At 35.6% G+C, this 21,887-nt stretch overlaps 1 protein-coding gene across 2 annotated transcripts; it reads left to right on the top strand.

Annotated features, from left to right (window-relative positions):
* Positions 1 to 20,667, top strand: LOC129257830 (uncharacterized). Of its 2 annotated transcripts, XM_054896241.2 has the most exons (20): positions 35 to 289; positions 1,028 to 1,402; positions 1,710 to 1,757; positions 6,041 to 6,361; positions 7,363 to 7,445; positions 8,790 to 8,910; positions 10,040 to 10,114; positions 10,426 to 10,588; positions 11,272 to 11,345; positions 12,206 to 12,289; positions 12,898 to 12,968; positions 13,289 to 13,366; positions 13,930 to 13,990; positions 14,548 to 14,650; positions 15,121 to 15,383; positions 16,289 to 16,513; positions 17,431 to 17,764; positions 18,156 to 18,301; positions 18,921 to 19,055; positions 19,683 to 20,667. In XM_054896241.2, the coding sequence occupies exons 2-20, from the start codon at positions 1,052 to 1,054 to the stop codon at positions 19,857 to 19,859; spliced, it is 2,913 nt and encodes a 970-aa protein (XP_054752216.2). In that variant the 5' UTR covers positions 35 to 289; positions 1,028 to 1,051; the 3' UTR covers positions 19,860 to 20,667. The 2 variants fall into 2 exon arrangements, with proteins under 2 accessions (XP_054752217.2, XP_054752216.2); XM_054896242.2 differs by lacking the exon at positions 1,710 to 1,757 and having other exon boundaries at positions 1 to 289.
* The last annotated feature ends 1,220 nt before the right edge of the window (positions 20,668 to 21,887 follow it).

Below are 21,887 nucleotides of genomic sequence, written 5' to 3' on the forward strand. Positions count from 1 at the left end.
ATTCACGGTGTAAAAAAAGATCTTTTGATACGGTTGCACTAAAGATAGACAACGAGATAATGTAACCAATACAAAAGTCGTGTTGGTTGGTATAGCAGTGTATCCTATAACCGTTTTATCAGGTATGGAATAGTACATTGGGGTTCAGAAGATTGTTTCAACACAGATGTTTAATGAAAACATTGGAAACTATTTTGACATCTGGTATTAACGACAAGGAATGGATGCACGAAAGCAAAGGGTGATCATTCAAGGAACGAAGCGTTAGAGGAAAGTTCTTGCGAACAAGGTAAGCAACTGATACTGGATCGGTCAACTTGTTCGGCATTTTTGTCTTAAAACTAAATGATTGTGTAATTTTTAAAGCTTATACCTTGTTCATTTTTGCCGACATAATACGCATTTTTATAACAAAATGAATTTGACAGTGAATATGTTCAGCGAAATTGTTTGCGTTATATTTTCTTGATTTGAGTATGAAGCTACTAATAGCCATAATTTGATACTGACTGGGTACACATGCTAAAGGCGATTTCTGATTTGGGTGTTGTTTTATGGTAATTTCTGACTGGGGACTTCAGGTATGCCTAACAAAATATAATTCATGTATATACTGACATAGCGACACTGCCAACACACCCGGGTTATTGTATAAGCCATTGAAAGTGGTTTTGTTCTTCTTCGGCCCCCTACCCCGTCATGGTCGCCATAACTATAGTGTTCTGAAGTGGAATTCTTCAGTTCTGTTGGCAAAAGGTATCCCTTTTATACGCCGTTAAACTGACAACCAATTGCTAAATTCTCTTTATTTGTTGTCAATTACATGGTCATATGTCACTAATAAAATGTGTTTACATCCGTTGCGATATATGTACATAATTGTGTAACGTGTGTTGTACTATTGGATTCCCAATTTATTTTTTCAAATCAGAAATGGTAAATCGTTTTTTTCCCCAAGTATTCTAGATCTATAGTATTGTTATATTCTGCAATTCACAAATCCTTTTCAATGTCTGTTACTTCCCAGCACGGAGATCGCAAGACTAATACCATGATGGCCGCGGAATTGCCCCGCGGTCGATTTAGACACCGCGGAACAAAACAAAGAAAGGACCCGATGATCCCGTCAATGAAGAAAACGACGACGACCACGGGATTGGCATCGTCAATGGAACTCCCTGCCCTAGTTCGACCCGGGCCACCCTCGGTGGGAGTTCGACATGTACGCCTTGCCTTGGGCGGTGTCTCCAAGTTCCGCCAGGCCTCCAAATCGATGCCGAACGCCGTGATCGATGACTTCGAGTCGAAGAGGAGACAAAAGCTGAGAGGTGTGATTGCGATGATGGAGATGAGTAAACGACCGGTGAAAAGAAAGAACGACGTCGAAACACATCTTAGTGAGGTATTTTATTTTCTTAAAGAAGTATATGATATCAAATTTGTTTCAATTAAGGAATCAGGTATACATGTCAACATATATTTCTGACTGCTTTATATTTTTAAAAAGGATTTTATTTCTTTCAAATCGTATATTGTAATTTTTTACCAAAATATACACAATTTATTGTCTTTTGTCAAGAGAAACTAATGTTTTTTTCAAAGACAATACGCAGAGCCCAAGGATCAATTGACCTGGGTCTTATTCCTTATAATCGACCTGGTTGAATTATTCATGTTTTATTTTATTTTCAAATGAAATTGAAACGCAGACGAATTCAGTGAATGTTCACAAACAGCAGCGAAAGGCAGATCTCAAGGTAAAAGCTATGCCAATCTATATTGTTTCACCACCTATTCATTTCATCATCATCATCATCATTCATCGTCATTATGACGTCACATCATGATCATCATTTCCTATTTTCGTGCAATTGCAATTTCACCAAATCGTTCATTTATTGTATCACACCTAGATGAAGAAGTTCACTTTACTTCTTTTAATCTTACATTTCAATTACTTTACCGAAAAAGCTTCAAAATAATTCTTAATTTTGTTAATTTGAAGAACGTGGCCTTTCAAGATCTCAATATACACCCGTAATATTAAGTTGGATTCGAAATCCATAATAATTATATTAAAGAGTCAGAAGATAAAGCAAATAATGTTCGTCTGAGAATTAGTTTCGTTTAACACATTTCACATTAATAAATATTATTGAAATAAACTGTTACATTCAATCAAGTCATTTGCGTTCTTTTTTTCTACGAAAGACTTTTATTCATGTTATTGCTGCCACCGAATTGCACATCACTTGCAAAATGGCAACATTTCTTTTTTTTGCGCATTCCATAATCTGTTTCATTACTAAGACCCACCCCTCTCTTTTTTTTTTCTCTCTCTCACTCCACCCCCCCCCCTCTCTCTCTATTTTATCGTCCTTTCTTTATTATCTAACGAATAAACTCTCTTTCCATTTTCTATAATTTCAAATAAAAAAATAAAATTTTGAACTTTATTTTTCAATTTTATTCTTAAAACTTCATTATAGTCAGGCAGCATATGTCATGATTTACCGGCTACTTCGACAAATTGGCTAAGTCTGATTTTTCACTTTTATGTGATTGATGACATCACAAGGAACAACTTTCAACTTGGTGACAAATTTCTAATGGTCATCTTGACTATGTTAGGGGTCAAAATAAGGTCAATAGGGGTCGATTCTTTAAATTGCCCCAATTCTGTCGAGTAACATATCAAATTATGTGTCTTGTTATACTTAACAAAAATGTGTACACAACCATATACTCTTGATCTTCCGTTAAAAAGTTATGACCAGAAATGTCAAAGGTCAACGAACTTCGTTATATGGGAAATTACACTGTAGGAAGCTCATTTTTCCGTGTTTTTATGCATGTGTGTACTTCTTTATTTTCGATTTTGATAAGTCCATCGTCAAAAGTCCTTATCCAGAAGATATAAAGGGTCAAGACAAGGTCAGGGAAAGGTCAAAAGGTCAACAAACTTTCATTAAAGCCAAAATACACGTCTAAAAGCGGTTAGAAGTTTAGACGTCTTATTTTTCGTGGGTTCTTTATTTTGAAAAGTCTATATCTAAGAAGACATTATATATAAAGGGGTAAAATGTGCTTATATAGGAACAAGATAGATAAACAGAGATAGACGTCGAATACATTCAGTGTGGTATCATTGTATTGCAGGAATACCTTGAAACGACTTGACAAACCCTTATGCCCTTAATAAAATCTTATCATCTTCATGGTGTGATAATTAAGTGCAACCAGGGAGTTTTTTTTATTTAGGAATTCAATTCAAGTTCAATTCATTTTCAATTTACTAGTCTTTGATATGTAAAGAAGTATTTCCTTCATTTGCTTTGTACAGAATATTCTAATTAACAGAAATTATTGTAATGTTGGGGTATAAGTATAATACTATGTTAACAGACTAAACACATCGATTGATCAGTGCTCCCAGCTTCTAAAGTTGCTTAACATTTCATTTGGATTATCTTGCGAATAAGATGCTCGATCTCTGGAGCCAAGAAGGACTACACATATCTGGTGCATGAACTGTTCTGAGCTTACCATTGGGGCCCTTTTGCATTTTGTAAAATGAAATTTAAGGATTTCGTGCATACTTTTTGTCAGTTTTATTTATTTTTCAGTAAAAATGCAAGTCTTCACAATTTCTGGTGGCAGCTGCCCCCCTCCCCCTTCCCGCTGCGGTATGGCCGTGGTTTACTTCAATGAGATATGTGATTATTCTTTCTAGTAACATCCAGGTAGTTCAGCAAGTAGGAAAAAAACAAAAACGACAAAAAAAACAAAAACAAAATCTGCATCTAGCATCTATGCACATCACTATCGCGAGAACGGGTATTAAAGGAGAATGAAACGTTTGGAACAAGATAGCTTGTATGAAAACAGAAAAATCAAAGAAACAGATCAACGAAAGTTTGAGAAAGATGTGTTACGTCACCAGTGGCGTACCTAGGATTTTCCACAGGGGGGCAAAACCGCCGCCCCCCCCCCCCCCCAAAAAAAAGGTCTTCAATCACAAATAAAGGATTTCTTACCAGAAATTGACATGCAAAAAAAAAAAAAAAAAAAAAAAGGTCTTCAAGCTCGTCAGGGGGGGGGGGAGCAATAAAGGTCTTCAAGCACGTCAGGGGTGGGGCAAAAATGTATTTCACGCTCGTCAGGGGGGGGGCAGGGATACATCCTTTGCATGGGTTGTGGCTCGTCAAGGGGGGGAACTGCCCCCTGCCCCCCCCCCCCGTAGGTACGCTAGTGGACGTCACTTGTGAACAACTCTCACCATTACTTTAGCTTATATTTCATTTAAAATGCCTCTTTTATCAAATCTATCAGCAGATCATGTGTTCTTTCTATAGGAGGGCATGTAATACAGATTTTTAAAGAATACATCATGGATTATGAGTTTGTATCACCACAAGAAAAAGCAGAAAGAGATATTTTGAGGGTATTTTATAGTTCATCAACGGGAAAGTTGTTCACATGTGACATCACACATCCTTGTCGCACTGCCAATGAGAGGTTGCACTTATAACATCATGAAGATGATACGACTTTTAAGGGCATTAGGGTTTGTCAAGTCGTTTCGAGGCATTCCTGCAATACAATGATACCACACTGAATGTATTCGACGTCTATCTCTGTTTATCTATTTTGTTCAGAATAAGCACATTTGACCCCTTTATATATAATGTCTTCTTATAGATATAGACTTTTCAAAATAAAGAACCCACGAAAAATAACTTCTAAACTTCTAACCGCTTTTAGACGTGTATTTTGGCTTCCAATGAAAGTTTGTTGACCTTTTGACCTTATCAAAATCGAAAATAAAAATGTACACACATGCATTAAAACACGGAAAATGAGCTTTCTTCACACCTTCAGTGTAATTCGCCATTTAAAGAAAGTTCGTTGACCTTTGACATTTCCGGCCATAACTTTTTAACGGAAGGTCAAGAGTGTATAATTGTGTTCACTTTTTTGTTCAGCATAACAAGACAAACAATTTGATGTGTCACTCGACAGAATCGGGGCAATTTAAAAAATTGACCCATATTGACCACATTTTGGCCACTAACATGGTCAAGATGACCATTAGAATTTTGTCACCAAGTTGAAAGTTGTTCCTTGTGATGTCACCAATCACATAAAAGTGAAAAATCAGACTTAGCCAATTTGTCGAAGTAAATTACATATGCTGCCTGACTATTAACAATACTGCACAAGTTGAAATCAATCAACGATAATTATATACCTTATGAAATTGTGCGTCTTCTATTTATCTATTAGAATTCTTGTTTATGCTCCACTTATGCAGTAATGAAACAATTAAAAAAACCTGTAACTACGCATGTTCTCTCGAAAGACGACTCCATTTCTGCATTTAGAAATAAAACAAACAACACGGATTGATTCACTATCTAATGATTAATGAATCTGATTTTCTATCATCATTTTACATCGTTGGGATCTTATTTGTTATTTCCTTCTTTGCTCAAATTCATGGCTTTATTCTGTATTCTTCATGGCGTGGAATATTGAATCAAACTGTATTGTACAATGAATTGATATGATATTTAAAAGCTATCAGCTTACACATATTTTCAAACTGTATTGTAGGGGATGCGGAAAGGTTTTGAAGGGGGGGGGGTGGCGGCTAACCATGCAAAAAAAAGCACCACCAGGGTCCCGTAACACAAAGGTTAGCGATTATCCATACGCTTGATTTTAACGATTAGTTGTATATAATAGTAGTCAATGCAATCTATCGTTAACAATGTTATACGATGATTGCGGGCCCAGAGATGTCAATTTTTACGTTTTTTATTGAAAAAATTAGGGGGTCCCGTGTTCCCGTTCTGCGACCCTGTTTGTTATAGTTCCATGATGTAAAGGTGGTTTTATAGTCATGTGCCATTGCGCAACCCCTGAGAGATTTTACTAGTCTCTTTGGTATACTTCCTAATATGTATATCATTCACAAGCATCTATTTTGTAAAATGAATACTAAGAATGCCGGATACCTCGAATATTGATCTTTTAGCGTGCAAAAGCTACGGAAGTATCCAAACGACGGACGAAGGCAAGAGGAAATCAAGCAGCAAAGGAATCTACAAGTTCCACCAACGAAAAGGGCGATGATGACGACAACGACGACGACGGCGACAATGCGAATGGTGACCAAGGCGATGTTGAAGGAGACGTGAAGAAGCGAGCCCTTGAAACGATGGGCAAGTGGCAGAGTTTTGTTCGGAGGAAGAAGGTTTTGACGAAGGGACGTCGAGCCGGGTTTGCAGGTCGTTTGCCGATCAGGAAAGGAAGCGCTGCTTCGAACAAGAACCAGGACGATGAGAAGGAGAAACAGGTAGGTTAGGTCAGATTTTTTTTCATATACATGTATATCACACTTTCAGCTGCTGACATAAACCCTACTGGTTCCTTGGGAGCGTTTAATCAACGATTAATAATAATAATAATAATAATATTCCGCATTTATATAGCGCTTAACACGTCGGAACGACGTCTCTAAGCGCTTTACAGATATATTATTACCCCGGTCATCGGATCCTTGCATGCTCGCATACAATGTATGCACCTTCTCCACTCCCTTGGGAGCATTCCAACAAGAGTTCTAAGACTCAATTACTAGGCATACTACATAGGCTTTCGCATCCTACCGGGTACCCATTTAACACCTGGGTTGAGAGTGGCAAATTGTGGATTGACGCGTTGCCAAAGGACGCTAGGCCATGGTGGGATTCGAACACACGACCCTCTGATTACAAGGCGAGAGTCAGAACCGCTACACCACGGCACTTAACATGGTTAAGCGTCTTGACTCTGGTTTTGACAACGAAATTGTTCTTGGCCGATCAGCTACTTCTTAAGAGTTGACACTGAATATGTTTGACTGATAAAAATTTCTTGAAATGTTCTCCTTTCTCGAAACTCATGCATGCAGAAGGCATATTCATCATGTTCATGACCGTTCAACATCTTGCATTTCATTGATCGCATGATGCAAGAACGAAGCGTCCATCTAAAGCCCATCTTACTCTCCTAAAATAAATCAGTCAAATTGACTAGATCAGTAGTCAGCTGGGTGCAACTGATATGTCTAGTCTGACGTATACTAGTATTCTAGTGAGAAATAACTCTGTTCTGTTCTAGTAAAATACGACGAGAAAATGGTAAAATATGACTACGTATAGAATAACAGTTGCAACAAGCTGACCCGATTAGCTGGTCATTTTGAGATTGTAATTTCTGACGTTATCTTATTCTTATTCATACATGGGTTTATGAAAACATTTTTTTTGTTATTAGAACAAATATTAATCTATTCATCTCAAATGTTTCTTCCAGGAACCCAAGACTCTTGGACGATTTCGAACGGTAGTGAAACTGATCATTTACCTCTTGAGACTTAGCAGAACCTATATCTACAAGTAAGTAATGTCCATTTCATGACCTAGTGTTCATATAGGAAAATAGAACGTAATAATAGAACATAATCATATCATAATCATGCTTGCCTATACAATGTTGCCGAGTCATATTAGCTGTCAGATTGAGATCAATATGACATCAGCCATTAGATAATAAGCTTTAGCATAATGAATTTTAAAAGCTAAAGGGTCAATTCCACCCCAGAAAAGGTTGATTTTAATTAAGAGAGAATATTTAAATTCTTTACAAATAAGGACCCTCCTTTTAACCACAAAATGTTAAAACAATGATAATTACACATGCTCAAGGAGGAATAAAACTTTTACATGACAATGAGGAGAAGATTAAAATATTTCTCATTCCGTGTAATGAAGAAATAGTGAGTGGATGTTCATCGTCTCTTAATTTGCATTCCGACTAGGATGTGAATATAACTAATTCGTGAAATTAAGCAAAACGTAACAATGTCATCAATTTCTTATTTTTCACCTGATTTTGATGAAAGTTTCAGTGTTATGCTTGTTTAGTTTTTCTCTTTTTATTCAAACCAACATTTTGGGGGGAATGGACTTGTCCTTTAAGGGGGCACAATATGGAGCCTGTTGCAAGTTTTTTTTTTGTTTTTTTTAAGTCGCCATCAAGCGCCATTTTTTCCTTATTACATTGCTAATGTACCTTTGTTATTGGATTTGTCCTAAAACATGAATAATAGAAAAAAAATCTGCGATAATTCACACTATGCTTCATTTACTTTTCTTTTTCCTCTTTTTCTTTGTTACTTTTTTGTCTTGTTTTTTTTTTTTGGAGAGGGGAGGCTTAACACTACAAGCGCCTCCCCCATTTATACGCCAGTCATAAGCGAGCAAATCAGAATCTCTCTGAAAATCACCGATTGACCCTTTCAATACAGTGTACTTTATTCGTACGAAAGCTTATTATTGAGATATAATATGATATAAAGAGACTAAGGGGGTGTTGCAAGAAAATATTTGCGATCAATTGCAGATATTCTGTTGCAATTTTACAATTGATAGATCAACGTTATTCAGATTATTCAAATCAGATTAAACTCCTTGTTTCATGGAGCAGATTAGCAATCAATCGCTAATTTACAATTAATTGCAAGACATATGATTGATTTAGGGACCAAAAATAGACTTGCAATTGATCGCAAGTTTCTTGCAACACCCCCATTATTGTTTCCACTTCGTTTTGCTATAACCAGATGACACGCACTTTAGAAGTAAAGTGATTTCACTATTCACTATACTCTGCTTGTTTGAAACTCACCATATCTTCGACGAAAATATAAATGCAATTTGACTTCAATCTTATTTTCATAGAGAGAGCGATGCCCGGATGGTGTCGTTGTTCAATGACATCGATGCAGCCCGAGCCGGGGATCATTTCAAGATACGAGGAGATCTCCTTTATGACGTCACCGAATACAAAGCCCTCAAATCAGTGAGTATCCTCTTCTCTCAGGGGGAATTGCAAGAAAATATTTGGAATCAATGGCAAACTTATGTTAAAATTTACAATTGATGACAATGATGATAATGGTAATGATGATGATGATGATGATAATGATAATGAGGGAGACTGATGATTTTGAAATCATTGATGATGGTGAAAGTAACGAAATGTTTTGTTTTATCATATAGCAATTACATCAGATTGTTACTGCAAACAATGTAGTACATGTATACTACAAGATACAAAACATTTATTTTGTCTTCGCAAACATGATGATTACAAAGAAATTTGTTTTCCACTGGTGTAATATTACATTAGACATGCATGAACAAAATAAAACAAAGAAACAAATAAGTTATTTAGGAATGAAGCAGATACAATAAAACAATTACAAAAGTTTGAGTCGTCCGGAATACTTATCAAATCTAACCACCCCTCCCTTAAAAAAAACCCAATGATTTTCAAAATAGTATATAGGCTTGTCGTAAGAGTTGACTTAAAGGGATGGTCCGGGCTGAAAATATTTATATCTATATACATAGAGTAGAATTCACTGAGCAAAATGCCGAAAATTTCATCAAAATCGGATAACAAATAATAAAGTTGTTGAAGTTTAAAGTTTAGCAATATTTTGTGAAAACGGTCGTCATGAATATTCATTAGGTGGGCTGATGATGTCACATCTCCACTTTACGTTTTCTCATGTCATTACCTAAAATCATATTTTTCTCATTATTTCATACTTGTGTGAATAATATGTCTCTCTTATAATGAAATAAGTTGCAGCTATAAATATCTAATGCACTAAATCAGTTGTCAATCCAATTTTGCTAGATCTTGGAGGAAAAAATTTGAATAAACCTAATTTCATATAATAAAATACAAAAGAACAAGTGGGGATGCGACATCATCAGCCCACCTAATGAATATTCATGACGACTGTTTTCACAAAATATTGCTAAATTTTAAAATTCAATAACTTTGTTATTTGTTATCCGATTTTGATGAAATTTTCGGCATTTTGCTCAGTGAATTCTACTCTATTTATTAAGCTATAAATACTTTCAGCCTGGACCATCCCTTTAAGAGAAAGGTTTTGTATTTTCTTTTTTTTCAGCAAAAGATCTCCAAAGACACAAAACGAATCCTGCTCATGGATCCCAAGAAAAGATCCAAGAAAGACATCCACCATGTAAGTAAAAATTATACGACTTTCAAGGGTAATTTTCCCCGAACTATTATTTACCTTCGCACGTTTCCCTTCAGCAAGAAATTTACCCAAATTGTGCTGCGCTCGACCCAGGTGAGTCGAATGGCAGGATTAATTTCTTGAATGCACTGGGCATTGGAAGGCAGCTCGAGCAATAGCCATGCATGGTAATGATCACAGTGCGCCTCGGAATACATTATATCTAGATAGAAGGTCCTATACAAATACCTATTCTTATTGTTATTGTTATTATTTTATGAAATGTATTTTATTTATCATTATTTTACTTTTAGGTAATGGTGGAGCTGCAACAGATGAAAGGTATCACCCAGTATCCAGTAGACATGCAGAGGGGCCTGGTATCGAACTCCTGGTACGAGGAATACCCTACTGGTCGGGTCATCATCCGATATGGCAGGAGTCCTCAGGCATTCTATGTCATCCTTGGTGGATCAGGTAAGCTAAAGCATTCCAACTTAAACCTGGCCCCGTTTCATAAAGTTTGAAATCATGATGTCTGTTTGAAGCTACCGAAATTGGCGCATCTGATTTGGCTTATAAAAGTATACTATTTGTTATTAGAATAAACGGTAAAAAATATCAAGAGAATAAACGGTGAAACTGTAAAGAAAAGGTGGAAAATTATACGAAATCAGAATCATCCTGTCAATAGGCCTTCCACTCCGAAGGAAAGTGGTATTTTTGTATAAAGCTATCTGACCAAGTTGTAGTAATATGGTATTCCCCAAATTGCCACGAAGAGATTGAAATTTATTTCCGCTCGCAATGGACCTTATATACATTGACGTCAACACGTCGCCATCTCAGAGGCTGACGCCATTGCCTTGTATGCGTTGGTGATCTGCAGCTGGCGCATCTTCTACAACTTCGTTTACGCGCATTCCTAAAGCCTCTAAGGGAGGGCGCTGTGATAATTATGACGTCACATGTACAGAGTCTATGATTTTTTATTTTATTATTATCATGTATGTATTTTATGTCATCATTTTGTTCGATGTGTAATAATTTGCTTCAATAATATTGTTGAGAAAAGAAATAAATTTTAAACTTGAAAAGGAAAAACTTGTTTAAGAATGACAGAGCCTGTAGCGTTTTCTTTTTTTATTCTTTTCTTCCAGCTTTACATTTAGAGGGCGATCCCAACATTCCAGGCAGGCATGTAACATCACTCAACAAGGGCGATATGTTTGGAGTAAGAAATTAACAATTTGATATATATATGCATAACGCTGTATGCAGGGCAAGATTACATGTGGCGATTTTTTTCAATGAAAAAAGAAGGGAATAAAAGAGAAAAAAAAATAGGATTGAGTCGTAAAAATGATCAATACCCTTATTTTTACGCCATCCCCTTCATGGCCGCATAACGTTGATATCAATTGAATCTTTGGAGTCCTATATTTCATTAGATATTGTTAGTGATTGGCAATTTTAGTTCATCAGAAACCTGAATGTTTTTGACGCCAAGTTTCTATTTTTACATGAAAGTACGTAGTACACCTTTACAATGTTTATGCATCGGATAAATGTCCCGAATGTTTATTAGCTTTTTGGGACCCACTTTTGCTTTATCCTAAATTTTCGATAAAAGTACCCATATCTGTGTGGAAAGTGTAAAGAAAATACCAATCAATTTTGGAGGGGTGTATTCTGGCCCTCCCCGTCATATACATACCAATTTTGTTTTACAACGTATTACCGCGTTGACTCTTAAACCTCAGGGGCTTGCCTCACAAACATTCTTATTGGCAAGACCCTTCGTTTCGTGTGTATTTCAAAACTTATTTTTGATTAGGTTAGTTCTATCTAGCCATGTTGTGATTGGCACGCTTTGTGGTACATTTGATTTTGTAACGTTATGTCACTTGTATTTCATGAACGAGAGACAATTACAAATAAATACAGATATAAGAAATAATATAAGTCTATTTGAAGTCAGTTTCGATTGCAATTTGGGTCAGGATTAATTTATATTATTATATAATTATGATCATTTTACTCCATCGCATGCGATACACCATTGATATGATCATTTTTCTTTGGTTTTTCTAGGAACAAGCGATTGCCCATCAGAACAAACATGTCTATACCGTCATTTCAAAGGAGCCCTTACAACTCATGTGTCTTGCACCAGAAGTAAGTATACTGCAACATGATTAAATATGCTGTATTAAAATGGCAAATACTAACATTTGATTCTAGCTCCTTTTTGTCTGGTAATTTGATATATAGATATGACTGACGTGCTCCGAGCAAAATATGATCCTAAATATGATAGATATCGGTGCAATATACATTAAGAATGTCTTGATTGAAAAAATCTGGAACCAGACAAAATATATATAATTTCAAATTCAAAGCATAATTTCTCTTTGTTTGATGTATAAAACCACTTTCCAAACATGACTGAAAGCGGTAAAAAAATCCGCCTTCTTGGATACAACATTTTTAATTTCTCATCAGACATGTAATTACCCAATTTGTAGGATTCACATAACTGAACCATTAAGAAAGCTTAATATCAATTTTGAAACCGTCTGTCAAAAAAATGAAAACCGAAAGCTTTGATATACTTTCTCCAAGTTCTTTTTCGTGAAATCACTTAAACTGTCATAGATAATTATATTGAGAACGCTGTTTAAAATGAAAAAAAAAATAACCCAAATGAATGATAATGATTTATGATATTTGTCATCCATCAAAATTTTGTTACAAAAAAGTGCAAATCTCTTGATTTTTTTCAGGACTACAGTCGTATATTTTTAGCTGGAGGTTTGGACAACTTTAGCGATCTCGGTGAACACAGTTTTGTGAGGTAAGCCGGGGGTAATTGTTGTGTGAAACAAAAACGAAAATGACTTAAAGCGAATGTATAATAGATAATTTCTTTGGAGAAAATATATTGCCTTGGATCATGTATCTAGATTTTTTTATTTATAATGTGAATAAATTGGCCCGAAGATTACATTAATCATGTTTATGAGCAAAAGTGTGTATTTTTATGAGATGATTTCGGCTATTGGATGTTTGCAACTCTCCTCTTTCAAATTGTAGCATTTTGAAACAATTTTGATTTTGTATATAATTATGTTTAATCGTTTTGTGATTTGTGTTTTTTTTATTTGTCTATTACAGATCGATCTCCCTCTTTAAACACTGGCCGATTCACCTCTTAAAGAATAATCACAAGCAAACCAGATTTCAGTATTTTGTGTAAGTTTCATAATTTTAGATTTTTAAGACCTCGTCCAAGTAAATGTTGTAGTTTTGACGCCAAAGTAAGTCAAAGTTTAGTCAAAGTTATAGAACCTTTGCTAAAACAATTATTACCAGGCATACCTATCTCTTTGCTTGTTGTGTGTTTGCACTATTAGTTTAGTCTTTAGCATTCATACTGAAATATAATAGAGTTACTTTCATATTCACTGTTTATTTTCTAATTTCAATTAGTAAGGATTACGCTATTCACGTGCTTTAGGCTCTTCCTGGACACATTCTAAGCGGAACGGCTATGTATTTTTTATTTTTATTTAAATGAGGTGAGCTTAGTGAATTTAATCAGAATTGAACTATTTTTGCCCCTTTGTTATCGATGCATTATATTCATTTTTCATCAAGGAATCAAGTTAGGCCAACTCTGTTTTATTGAAGTATCATCGTCCAAAATCATGAGCGTAATCATAAAATCTAAATAAATGTCTCTGCATTCACTGTATCTGTTTTATGTGGGAAATGCATGACTAAAAATATATGTTTACATGCCCTTATTTTCCCAGACATGGTACCACAATTGTCGAAGATAGCACCAAATCAGAATGGATTATCATCGTTAAATCGGTAAGATATTTTAAAAATCATTTTGGCATAATAATTGCCGTTGTTTTCTGTTTCTTTAACTCAAGATAGGTAGGATTATATACATCATGCCTATCATATACGAGACCCAACGTTTGCAGGTTTCAATGATATGTTTACTATCTTTTATACTGAGCATTTCTTTACAATATCTTTCAACATTTGTATGCATTACTAATCTCTTTAGGCACTATATTCCATTGTCTATAAAAAAAATAATGATTTCACATTGATCTCTCTTATTTGAATGGAGCTTGAGTAAGTAGGCCTATTTTTTATTCACCACGCCGGAAACCGTCTTCATGTTCACATATAAAATGCATCGTGATCATCACGCATATTTTGCAATCACAAGAACTAAGTATTTACAATTCTGATCAAAGATTAACTATAAAAAATTATGTTAATAATAATAATAATAATACATAGGATTTATATAGCGTCTTTTCCATTTTGATTAAATTCAGAATTCATGTTTAGTAATAATCGTCGTTAAATATCGTTACAATCGTCGATATCTTGCTTTCACGTATGTATAGGGAAGCTGTTCAGTTCTAAAGATGCTGATTGACCCTACGCAGAATGACAAAGGCCTCTCTGCGACAGTACCAGCTATCAAAAGAAAGAAAAGCCTTGTACCGAGTAAGTCTAAAGCCATGTTAATCTTAAAACTTCATTTTTAGAGGGGGGTGTCCAAAAATACAAAACTTCCATTCAGTATGTAAATTCAAGAAACCTGTTCAAGATTTGAAAAAGAGCAATGAGAGTTGCATTGAAGAATTCATTAAAACGATTATCAAATCTCCGGGATATGATTTATTGAGTGTGAATAAACCTTCTTTGACAGGGGTTCAAATTAAGTGTGATAATTGAAATGATAATTCATCTGATTTGGCGTTTACTGTGGTTGTCGTCTGAATTGTTGTAAGGGATTCACTTCGCACTCTGTCTTAAGCACTGTATTTATTCAAATTTTTATGAACTTCACTCTTTTTGTTTTTGAATGATTGTCAATCAACCGTTGTTAGTGGCTGATAAGATTGACTGTAATCCTATCAATATTTAAAACCATCGTTTTACCATACATTATTCGTCTTCCTCAAAAACTCCAGCTACGCGGTACAAACGTGACTTCACCCCACCCGCCGAGACTCACCAGGACATGCTGACCCGGAAGTTAAAGGAACTCCAGAGGAGGCGGGCCAGGTCCATCAAGAACAGCCGATGGAAGCGCTACATCAAGAAACCCACCAACCTGCTGAAGATACCCCTCCATGACGACCCCTTCCACGAGCCGAACATGGCGGAGGATTACCGGGGAGAGATGGACCCGATAGCTGCTGAAATGTATCGGAGACATCAGGAGAGCTTGCAGGTGAAAGAAGTCTCCTTGCTCCCACATTTTATAAAAAATTTCTTGACTGTTTCTCTTGCCTCATCATGTATGCCTATTGTCATGGAGTTGGCTGTTGGAGTTTCCTGTTGAATGAACACAACATTTTCCCATGCACACTGTCACCAAAAATTCATCTGCAATCCCTTGTTGTTCAAATTAAGAATTGTGAATCTAATATTCACAGAGACCCACTAAGTAAATATACTGTGAATGCTTATACGCTGTCGAGATGTTCAGAGTGTGGAATCATCTTCCCTTTATATTTGAGCATGTGTACATTCTGGATCACATTTTAATTACACAAACAATGTGAAAATGTGATCTTTCCAGCAGGAATTATACCCTTGATCAACTCACTTGTCTGAATTTGTCTCTAACTTAATGAAACTAGCATCATTAACCTTAATGATAAAATGTTTTTAAAAAATCTTGAGAAAATAAATCAATATGATGCATGTCAAGTGCCTAAAAAGTATATTTTTTCTCCTAAAGTGAGTATAAAGGTAGGAAATTATAAACTTCTACTCGACTGATGTCGTCCACAATTATACATAATTATGATTATGAGTAATGGTCTCCAGATCAAGTTTTATAGCCTCACAGCCTCCGGTGATCTGTCATTCCCTTGGCCATGTTGGCTTGGTCGTCAGTTCATTGTTTCTTGAGGCAATGTCTGTCTCCACACTAGTCACTCCATTTCATTTCACATCTAATCAAGACAATATATTGTTCACATCGAAAGAAGGATAATTTCCCACTTCTCATGAAATATTAATCAGGAATAGGCCCCCTGACCCATTTGTTAAACGGATTCCGGGTTTCAGGGCATTTCGTTCTCTTGGAAACTGAACAAACCTCTCTCTCTTATTATTACACTCTTATAGGCGTCGAGGTCAAAACCTGATGACAAGTCAAAGGATCATGACCTCATCGAAGCAAGCACCTCGGGTGCTTCCACAACGGAAGGAGATGGTGGTGTTGAAGGTGCTGATCAAGATGAGATGGGGGTTGGTGAACATTTCTATAACTCTGGGACGTCTCACCAGGCGAATCAACCTCAATCGGAAGAGCATGCTGTCTTGGGAGGACGGAAGCAATCTTTTGCAAAGGTTAGTGACGACGTCATTCTTGGAATTTCGTTCTTAATCTTAATCAATCAGCCTATTTTGGTATATGATTAACATACTGTATAAGTATGTTCTACTTAGTACTCGGGTAAAATCATTATTGCGCATGACGGATGACCCTTTCTTGTACTAATTAATCAAGATACCCCCAACATTTCCCTGTTTTTAGAAAATGGCAGTGAACTTTCATGATTCTTTTGACAAAATAGCAAAATTTGCATTCAAATTCAGGTTAACGAGTATGTTTAATTAATAAAGATCTGCGGACTCGGATGAGAAATATATTGAGAATCTGATTTAGCACAAAAAATGGTCACCATTCGCTCATAATATCGTTCGTTACTTAGGAATAGCTTTATGAAATACTCACCTGGGGCTGTTTCCTAAAGCTAAAGTTAAGAGCGACTTGAAAGAACAAGTGATGATCCTTTCTTGTGGTAAATGGTATAAACCAAAATGTTCATTGGCGATGGTTAAGCGCGTAAGAAAGGTTCACCAGTTGTTCTAAAGGTCGTTCTTACGAACACATTAACGAAACGCCTTCCAGGTGGGATAAGGATTTCTTATGTTGAAATATTTTTTGTCTATGCCTCGATGAAGGATATCATGGTTCCAAGATATTATTCAATTGTTCCTTACAAACCTACTTTTCAGAAGCCTGTACAATATGGTGCTTTAAATAACGACACCACCCATTGGAATCATTGTTTCTCACTCTGCCCATAACCAGGGGTTCCATTCAGCAGCAAAGCTTTGGCAACAGATGGTCCTGTTGAGAATGAAAATGTTACGAAAATCAAAAGGATAAATGATCTTATAAATCCTATTTAATCTCCTTCACATCCCCATCAAGGTTTTTTTTTCACTGCAAATAATCCATGTTACTTTTCTCTAAACAGGGACCATTTATGACACATCGGTCTGCTGGAATCCACCCAGTATCCGCCACTAAACAGATTGACGACTCCAATACGACGAGTACGCGCATTAACCGCGGTGCGCGGAGAGATAGCATGGCGCAGTCGGAAGGAGATGTTCCAAAGAATGCTGGGTTGACTGACGGACTCTCACGAAGGAGCAGTCTCACAAGGAGGGAAAGCGTGCACCGGATGCGAGAGGGTACGATGAGGAGGGATAGTCGTGCGCTGCTGGAGACCACTGCTGATGGAAGAGAAAGCGTTACGCAGGACAGTGGCATGACTGATCTGACAGAAGCAACACAATATGAACAAGGTACTAATTTGCACTATTTCATTTTTTTAGAGAGAGATAGAGGATCATGACCCAGATAGCAATGCTTAGAGCGCTATGCTTATTCGAGACGAGAACATACATGGGTACGAATGATAGCTATTCCATCTACCAAGAGGGTCACGTAGATTTACACCAGGGACGTGTGCATTATGATATTGACCTTAGAAAAGATAACATTTGTAACGAGTAAAATTCTCTCTTGAGTTGGCTAATTCCATGTCAAATGCATGGTTCCAACATTTGTATGAGAACAGATTGATATCCCTTAGAGAAAATTCAAAAGACAAAATGTGCGTTTGGTATTCTGAAACAACATGTAAATGAACCCTAAATATCACTTTATAAAACCATCGATTTCTTTACCCATCAGGAGAATCACGTGCTATTGAAAAAGAAGACGAAAATGAGGAGGAGTATGAAACCGACGATGATGACAAGGATGAACAGACGAAGGCTCACTCAGAACCCGTCAATAAATTCGTAATGATAGATACCTTAGAAAAAGGAGGAGTTTTCGTAAGTAGCAGTTCTTTTTTAAATCTTGAGTCGCAAACAAATAAAATGAAGAAATTGGCTGGAGCCCCACTTAATTCCGCAAAGACCTCACGCTAATCTCACTATTGAATTTCAGTCATCCTAAAGAATCGGTAAATAGATTTATTGTGATAGAAGCCAGAGAGAAAGGAGTTTCATGAATAACACGATTTTTTATGTAACCTTAATTGTTGTTTTGGAAATAGTGAATGAAGACTGAAATAGTAATTGCTTATTGGTACTGCTTGCTTTGAACATATAGCCTTCTAACTGAAAAGCGGTAACACTGGGAATGGTATTAATTTCATTGCATATTGGAAGGAACAAAAGTCCTTGATACAAAAAATGAGATAAAGGTAATGACTGTTTTTTTTTTTAGAATAGTGGACATGAGATATTCATAATTTTGTTTTATCATTAGATAATAGTACGCATGTACAGTTGTTGTAAGCATGTTCGCTTCATGATTTTTATGTAAATTGAATTGCATCCGTGTTTGATTTTGAATAAAATCTTTCTATGAAAGAAAAAAAAGAATCTGATCTTCTGATGTTTACCATGTTAACCAAGATATGAATCTCGTATCTATTCATATTTACAGGGTGTTCTTGATATGGCATTCGGTACCCAGCCGTGCTTGAGCTTGGTCAGCAATGGGGCCGAGTGTATCATGGTAAAGAAGAAGTTCTTCAAGAAACATTGCAACGATAAAACCATCTGGAACATCGGCCAAGTGGTAGGTTCCAATAACAACGTTTTAATGATTGTGCACCCAGCTAGGATTATGATTCATAAGCAAAAGAAGCAAAGAACGGTGATACACACCAATGTTCATTGCATAAACACCTGACCCACCTCACAAATTCAAATTCAATTCAAATTTATTTATTTCACTTCCATCAATTGTACATACATGAATTGTATACCATATATAAACATAAATATTTGTATACGTTGCAAAAAACATCTCGCTGTCTCACGGATACTACTCCCAAACACACGGAAAATAATACTTGCTCCATAAACATTCATTTCTTTAAAAGTACTTTTCTAAAGTTACTTCTCAAGCTTTCCAATCGATATGGAAACCTAACTCTTCTGCATGTATAAATTTATGAGCGCATTTCTCCAGCAGATAGCAAGGACATACATCCTGCTGAAATGTTGAATATGAATGGTAATTTTAGAACAAAAAATGTTCCCGCAAAAGATTACATGGTATATTTTTTAAAGCTTATATATATTGATATCTCAAGTTGATTGCAATTTAGATGCGTTATTTATATTATAACCACGGTGAGCTATTAAAGAATGATAGAAAAGAGAAAGTTTTTTTTTTTACAATTCCTTCCTCTTTTTCCAGTTCCGTCCTTATCCTGACGAGGACACCCTGACGAAGGACCTTAAGGAGAAATTGACTTGGAAAGATCACCGAGATGTGACGCTCAAAGAAACGGCTCTCAAATTTAAGAAGATGAGAAAACGACTGGCTGATCCACGTCTCCAGCGGCCCAGCACCATCGTCGAATCTTTCACTTGAAGGGAATTCGTAGAAAAGGTCAATGAAGATTCATGAAGAGGAATTCGAAGAGATGTTGACTTGGAGAGATCAGACCAAAGATCAGGGATGCCAAGCTCAAAGAGACAGCTCTCATATTAAAGCTGTGAAAATTTCTGGCTTTTTAAGTGATCTAGTCTAGATCTGGTCGTTGGTATTAATATGAGTGAATGAAAAATCGGAGGACCTGGCATATCGGTGTGTACTATGTGAGGGTAGGGTTTTCCGAACAAATACCTACCAACGTCAAGATCGAGACTACGGGCAACCCAGCACCATTGTTTATTTTTTTTTATTTGAAAGAGTTAAATGCTTCGTAAATATAATTGCTATATAACTACCAACAAACTTTGCTGTTGCATATCACTCGGTGCGAAACTTATCCAACATGTCTATCGGTGATTTAGCAAAGCTTCGTGTATAGAACTGTTAAAACACCGGCAAAATCTGCAGTTACATTGTTAGTTCACTATCATTCTACCACTGAATTATATATTTTTTGTAACAGGAAATTCTTTATCTTGTATGGCTATTTTGCTAAAATTTGAAGCATTTTCGTCAACGTTTATCACTGCACCGTATTTTGGTTTGTATGTACAATGACCGGTGTTAAATAAACACGATACAAAATACAGAGTGACAATATATTCTGAGGATACAATTGTGCTCAGTTCGCTCTCTAATTTGATGGCAGACAAGGGTCAAGTAGTAGATTTGCATTTCTTATGAGCAGCTTTCAAAACTTTGGTTAACACTTATTAGAGTTTGGTAGGTATTGGTCTAAAAACATTAATCAAATGTTCATAAAAAGTAGATTTATCGCCTTTAAACAGTAAAATCTGCAAATGCCTCCTAATTGGATTTATAAAAATGACTTGCAGCCAGCAAGGAAATGTATTGGGCATCACCATGTAATTCCAAAGTAACAACAATAGATTTTTTTTATTCAGATTCTAATTAATGTTTAGAATGATTGTTTTAATAGGTAAGTTGGTACGCTGGGTTATTGAGCTCGTCATATCTATTGATTACTTTCTCTGTTAATTCAACTTGTAATATGCTTAATCTTGCCAATCTAAATCACGCAATTTATTCAAACTGCATTTTACAAATGACGTAACCGTAATAGTTTGGATATACATATTAAACATATTTATATATGTGAATATATTCAAGGATTGAGTTTGATGTTGGAATTAAACTTAATAAAATTTGATATTTTGCATTCTCAGGGTGGTTACGTGTCTTGTTTGTTTTTTGTTTCAAGCTTTTACCTTTTGATGTTTCCTTATCATAAAATGAAAACACTATTTTTGTTGCCCTCTGCTGTATTCTGTCACATTCACAGACTTAGTAAATATATATATATATATATAAAACATATTGCGTTCGAACACAAAACATCAGTCTTTCAAGAGAGAGTTACATGGTAACACATTTTATTAAAATTTGGCACTAATTCTCGCATTTAGATAAACACATGATACAAACACATTATTTTTTTTTCAAATGAAGTACAAATCAAATATATTCTATGATATACAATATTACATATATAAATAATATACAAATACAAATAAATACAATAATAAAGAATTATCATTTTCATTATGTACACTTCCATTGTGGATATATCTTTTACCACTGGTAAATAAAGTGTCCGGTTTCGTATGAAGATGTCCATTGTTTTTGTATTTTCATTTTATTTATCTTTAGAGTAGCAATCTACTAGATCTAAGTTCATTTTCATATTTTAGAGCAATTCTCAAACATATCGAAATAAGCAGACTTTTTAATTCAGAATCGGATGCATTACATGCTAAAATTAAACATTTTGATTTAGATAGGAATAAATCCATTTTTTTTGTTGCAAATTGTAAGTATATAGCTATGTACATACAAGATGAAGAATTCATTATTATTTCTTTGACGACGTCAAATATTGAATCCCACTTCTACCCAACAGAACCAATTCCAAATTCTTGGTAATTACAAAAGTAGGTATCTAGG

Source organism: Lytechinus pictus, chromosome 3, assembly GCF_037042905.1.
Source record: "Lytechinus pictus isolate F3 Inbred chromosome 3, Lp3.0, whole genome shotgun sequence".
Taxonomy (NCBI): Eukaryota; Metazoa; Echinodermata; class Echinoidea; order Temnopleuroida; family Toxopneustidae; genus Lytechinus; species Lytechinus pictus.

What these genes read in the sequence shown, in the direction of transcription:
- LOC129257830 (XM_054896241.2), top strand. Translation starts at nt 1,052, where the DNA reads ATGATGGCCGCGGAATTGCCCCGCGGTCGATTTAGACACCGCGGAACA. An exon ending in GGAAGCAATCTTTTGCAAAG is followed by an intron (nt 16,514 to 17,430) that starts GTTAGTGACGAC and finishes TTCTCTAAACAG; the next exon opens with GGACCATTTATGACACATCG. An exon ending in TCTGGAACATCGGCCAAGTG is followed by an intron (nt 19,056 to 19,682) that starts GTAGGTTCCAAT and finishes CTCTTTTTCCAG; the next exon opens with TTCCGTCCTTATCCTGACGA.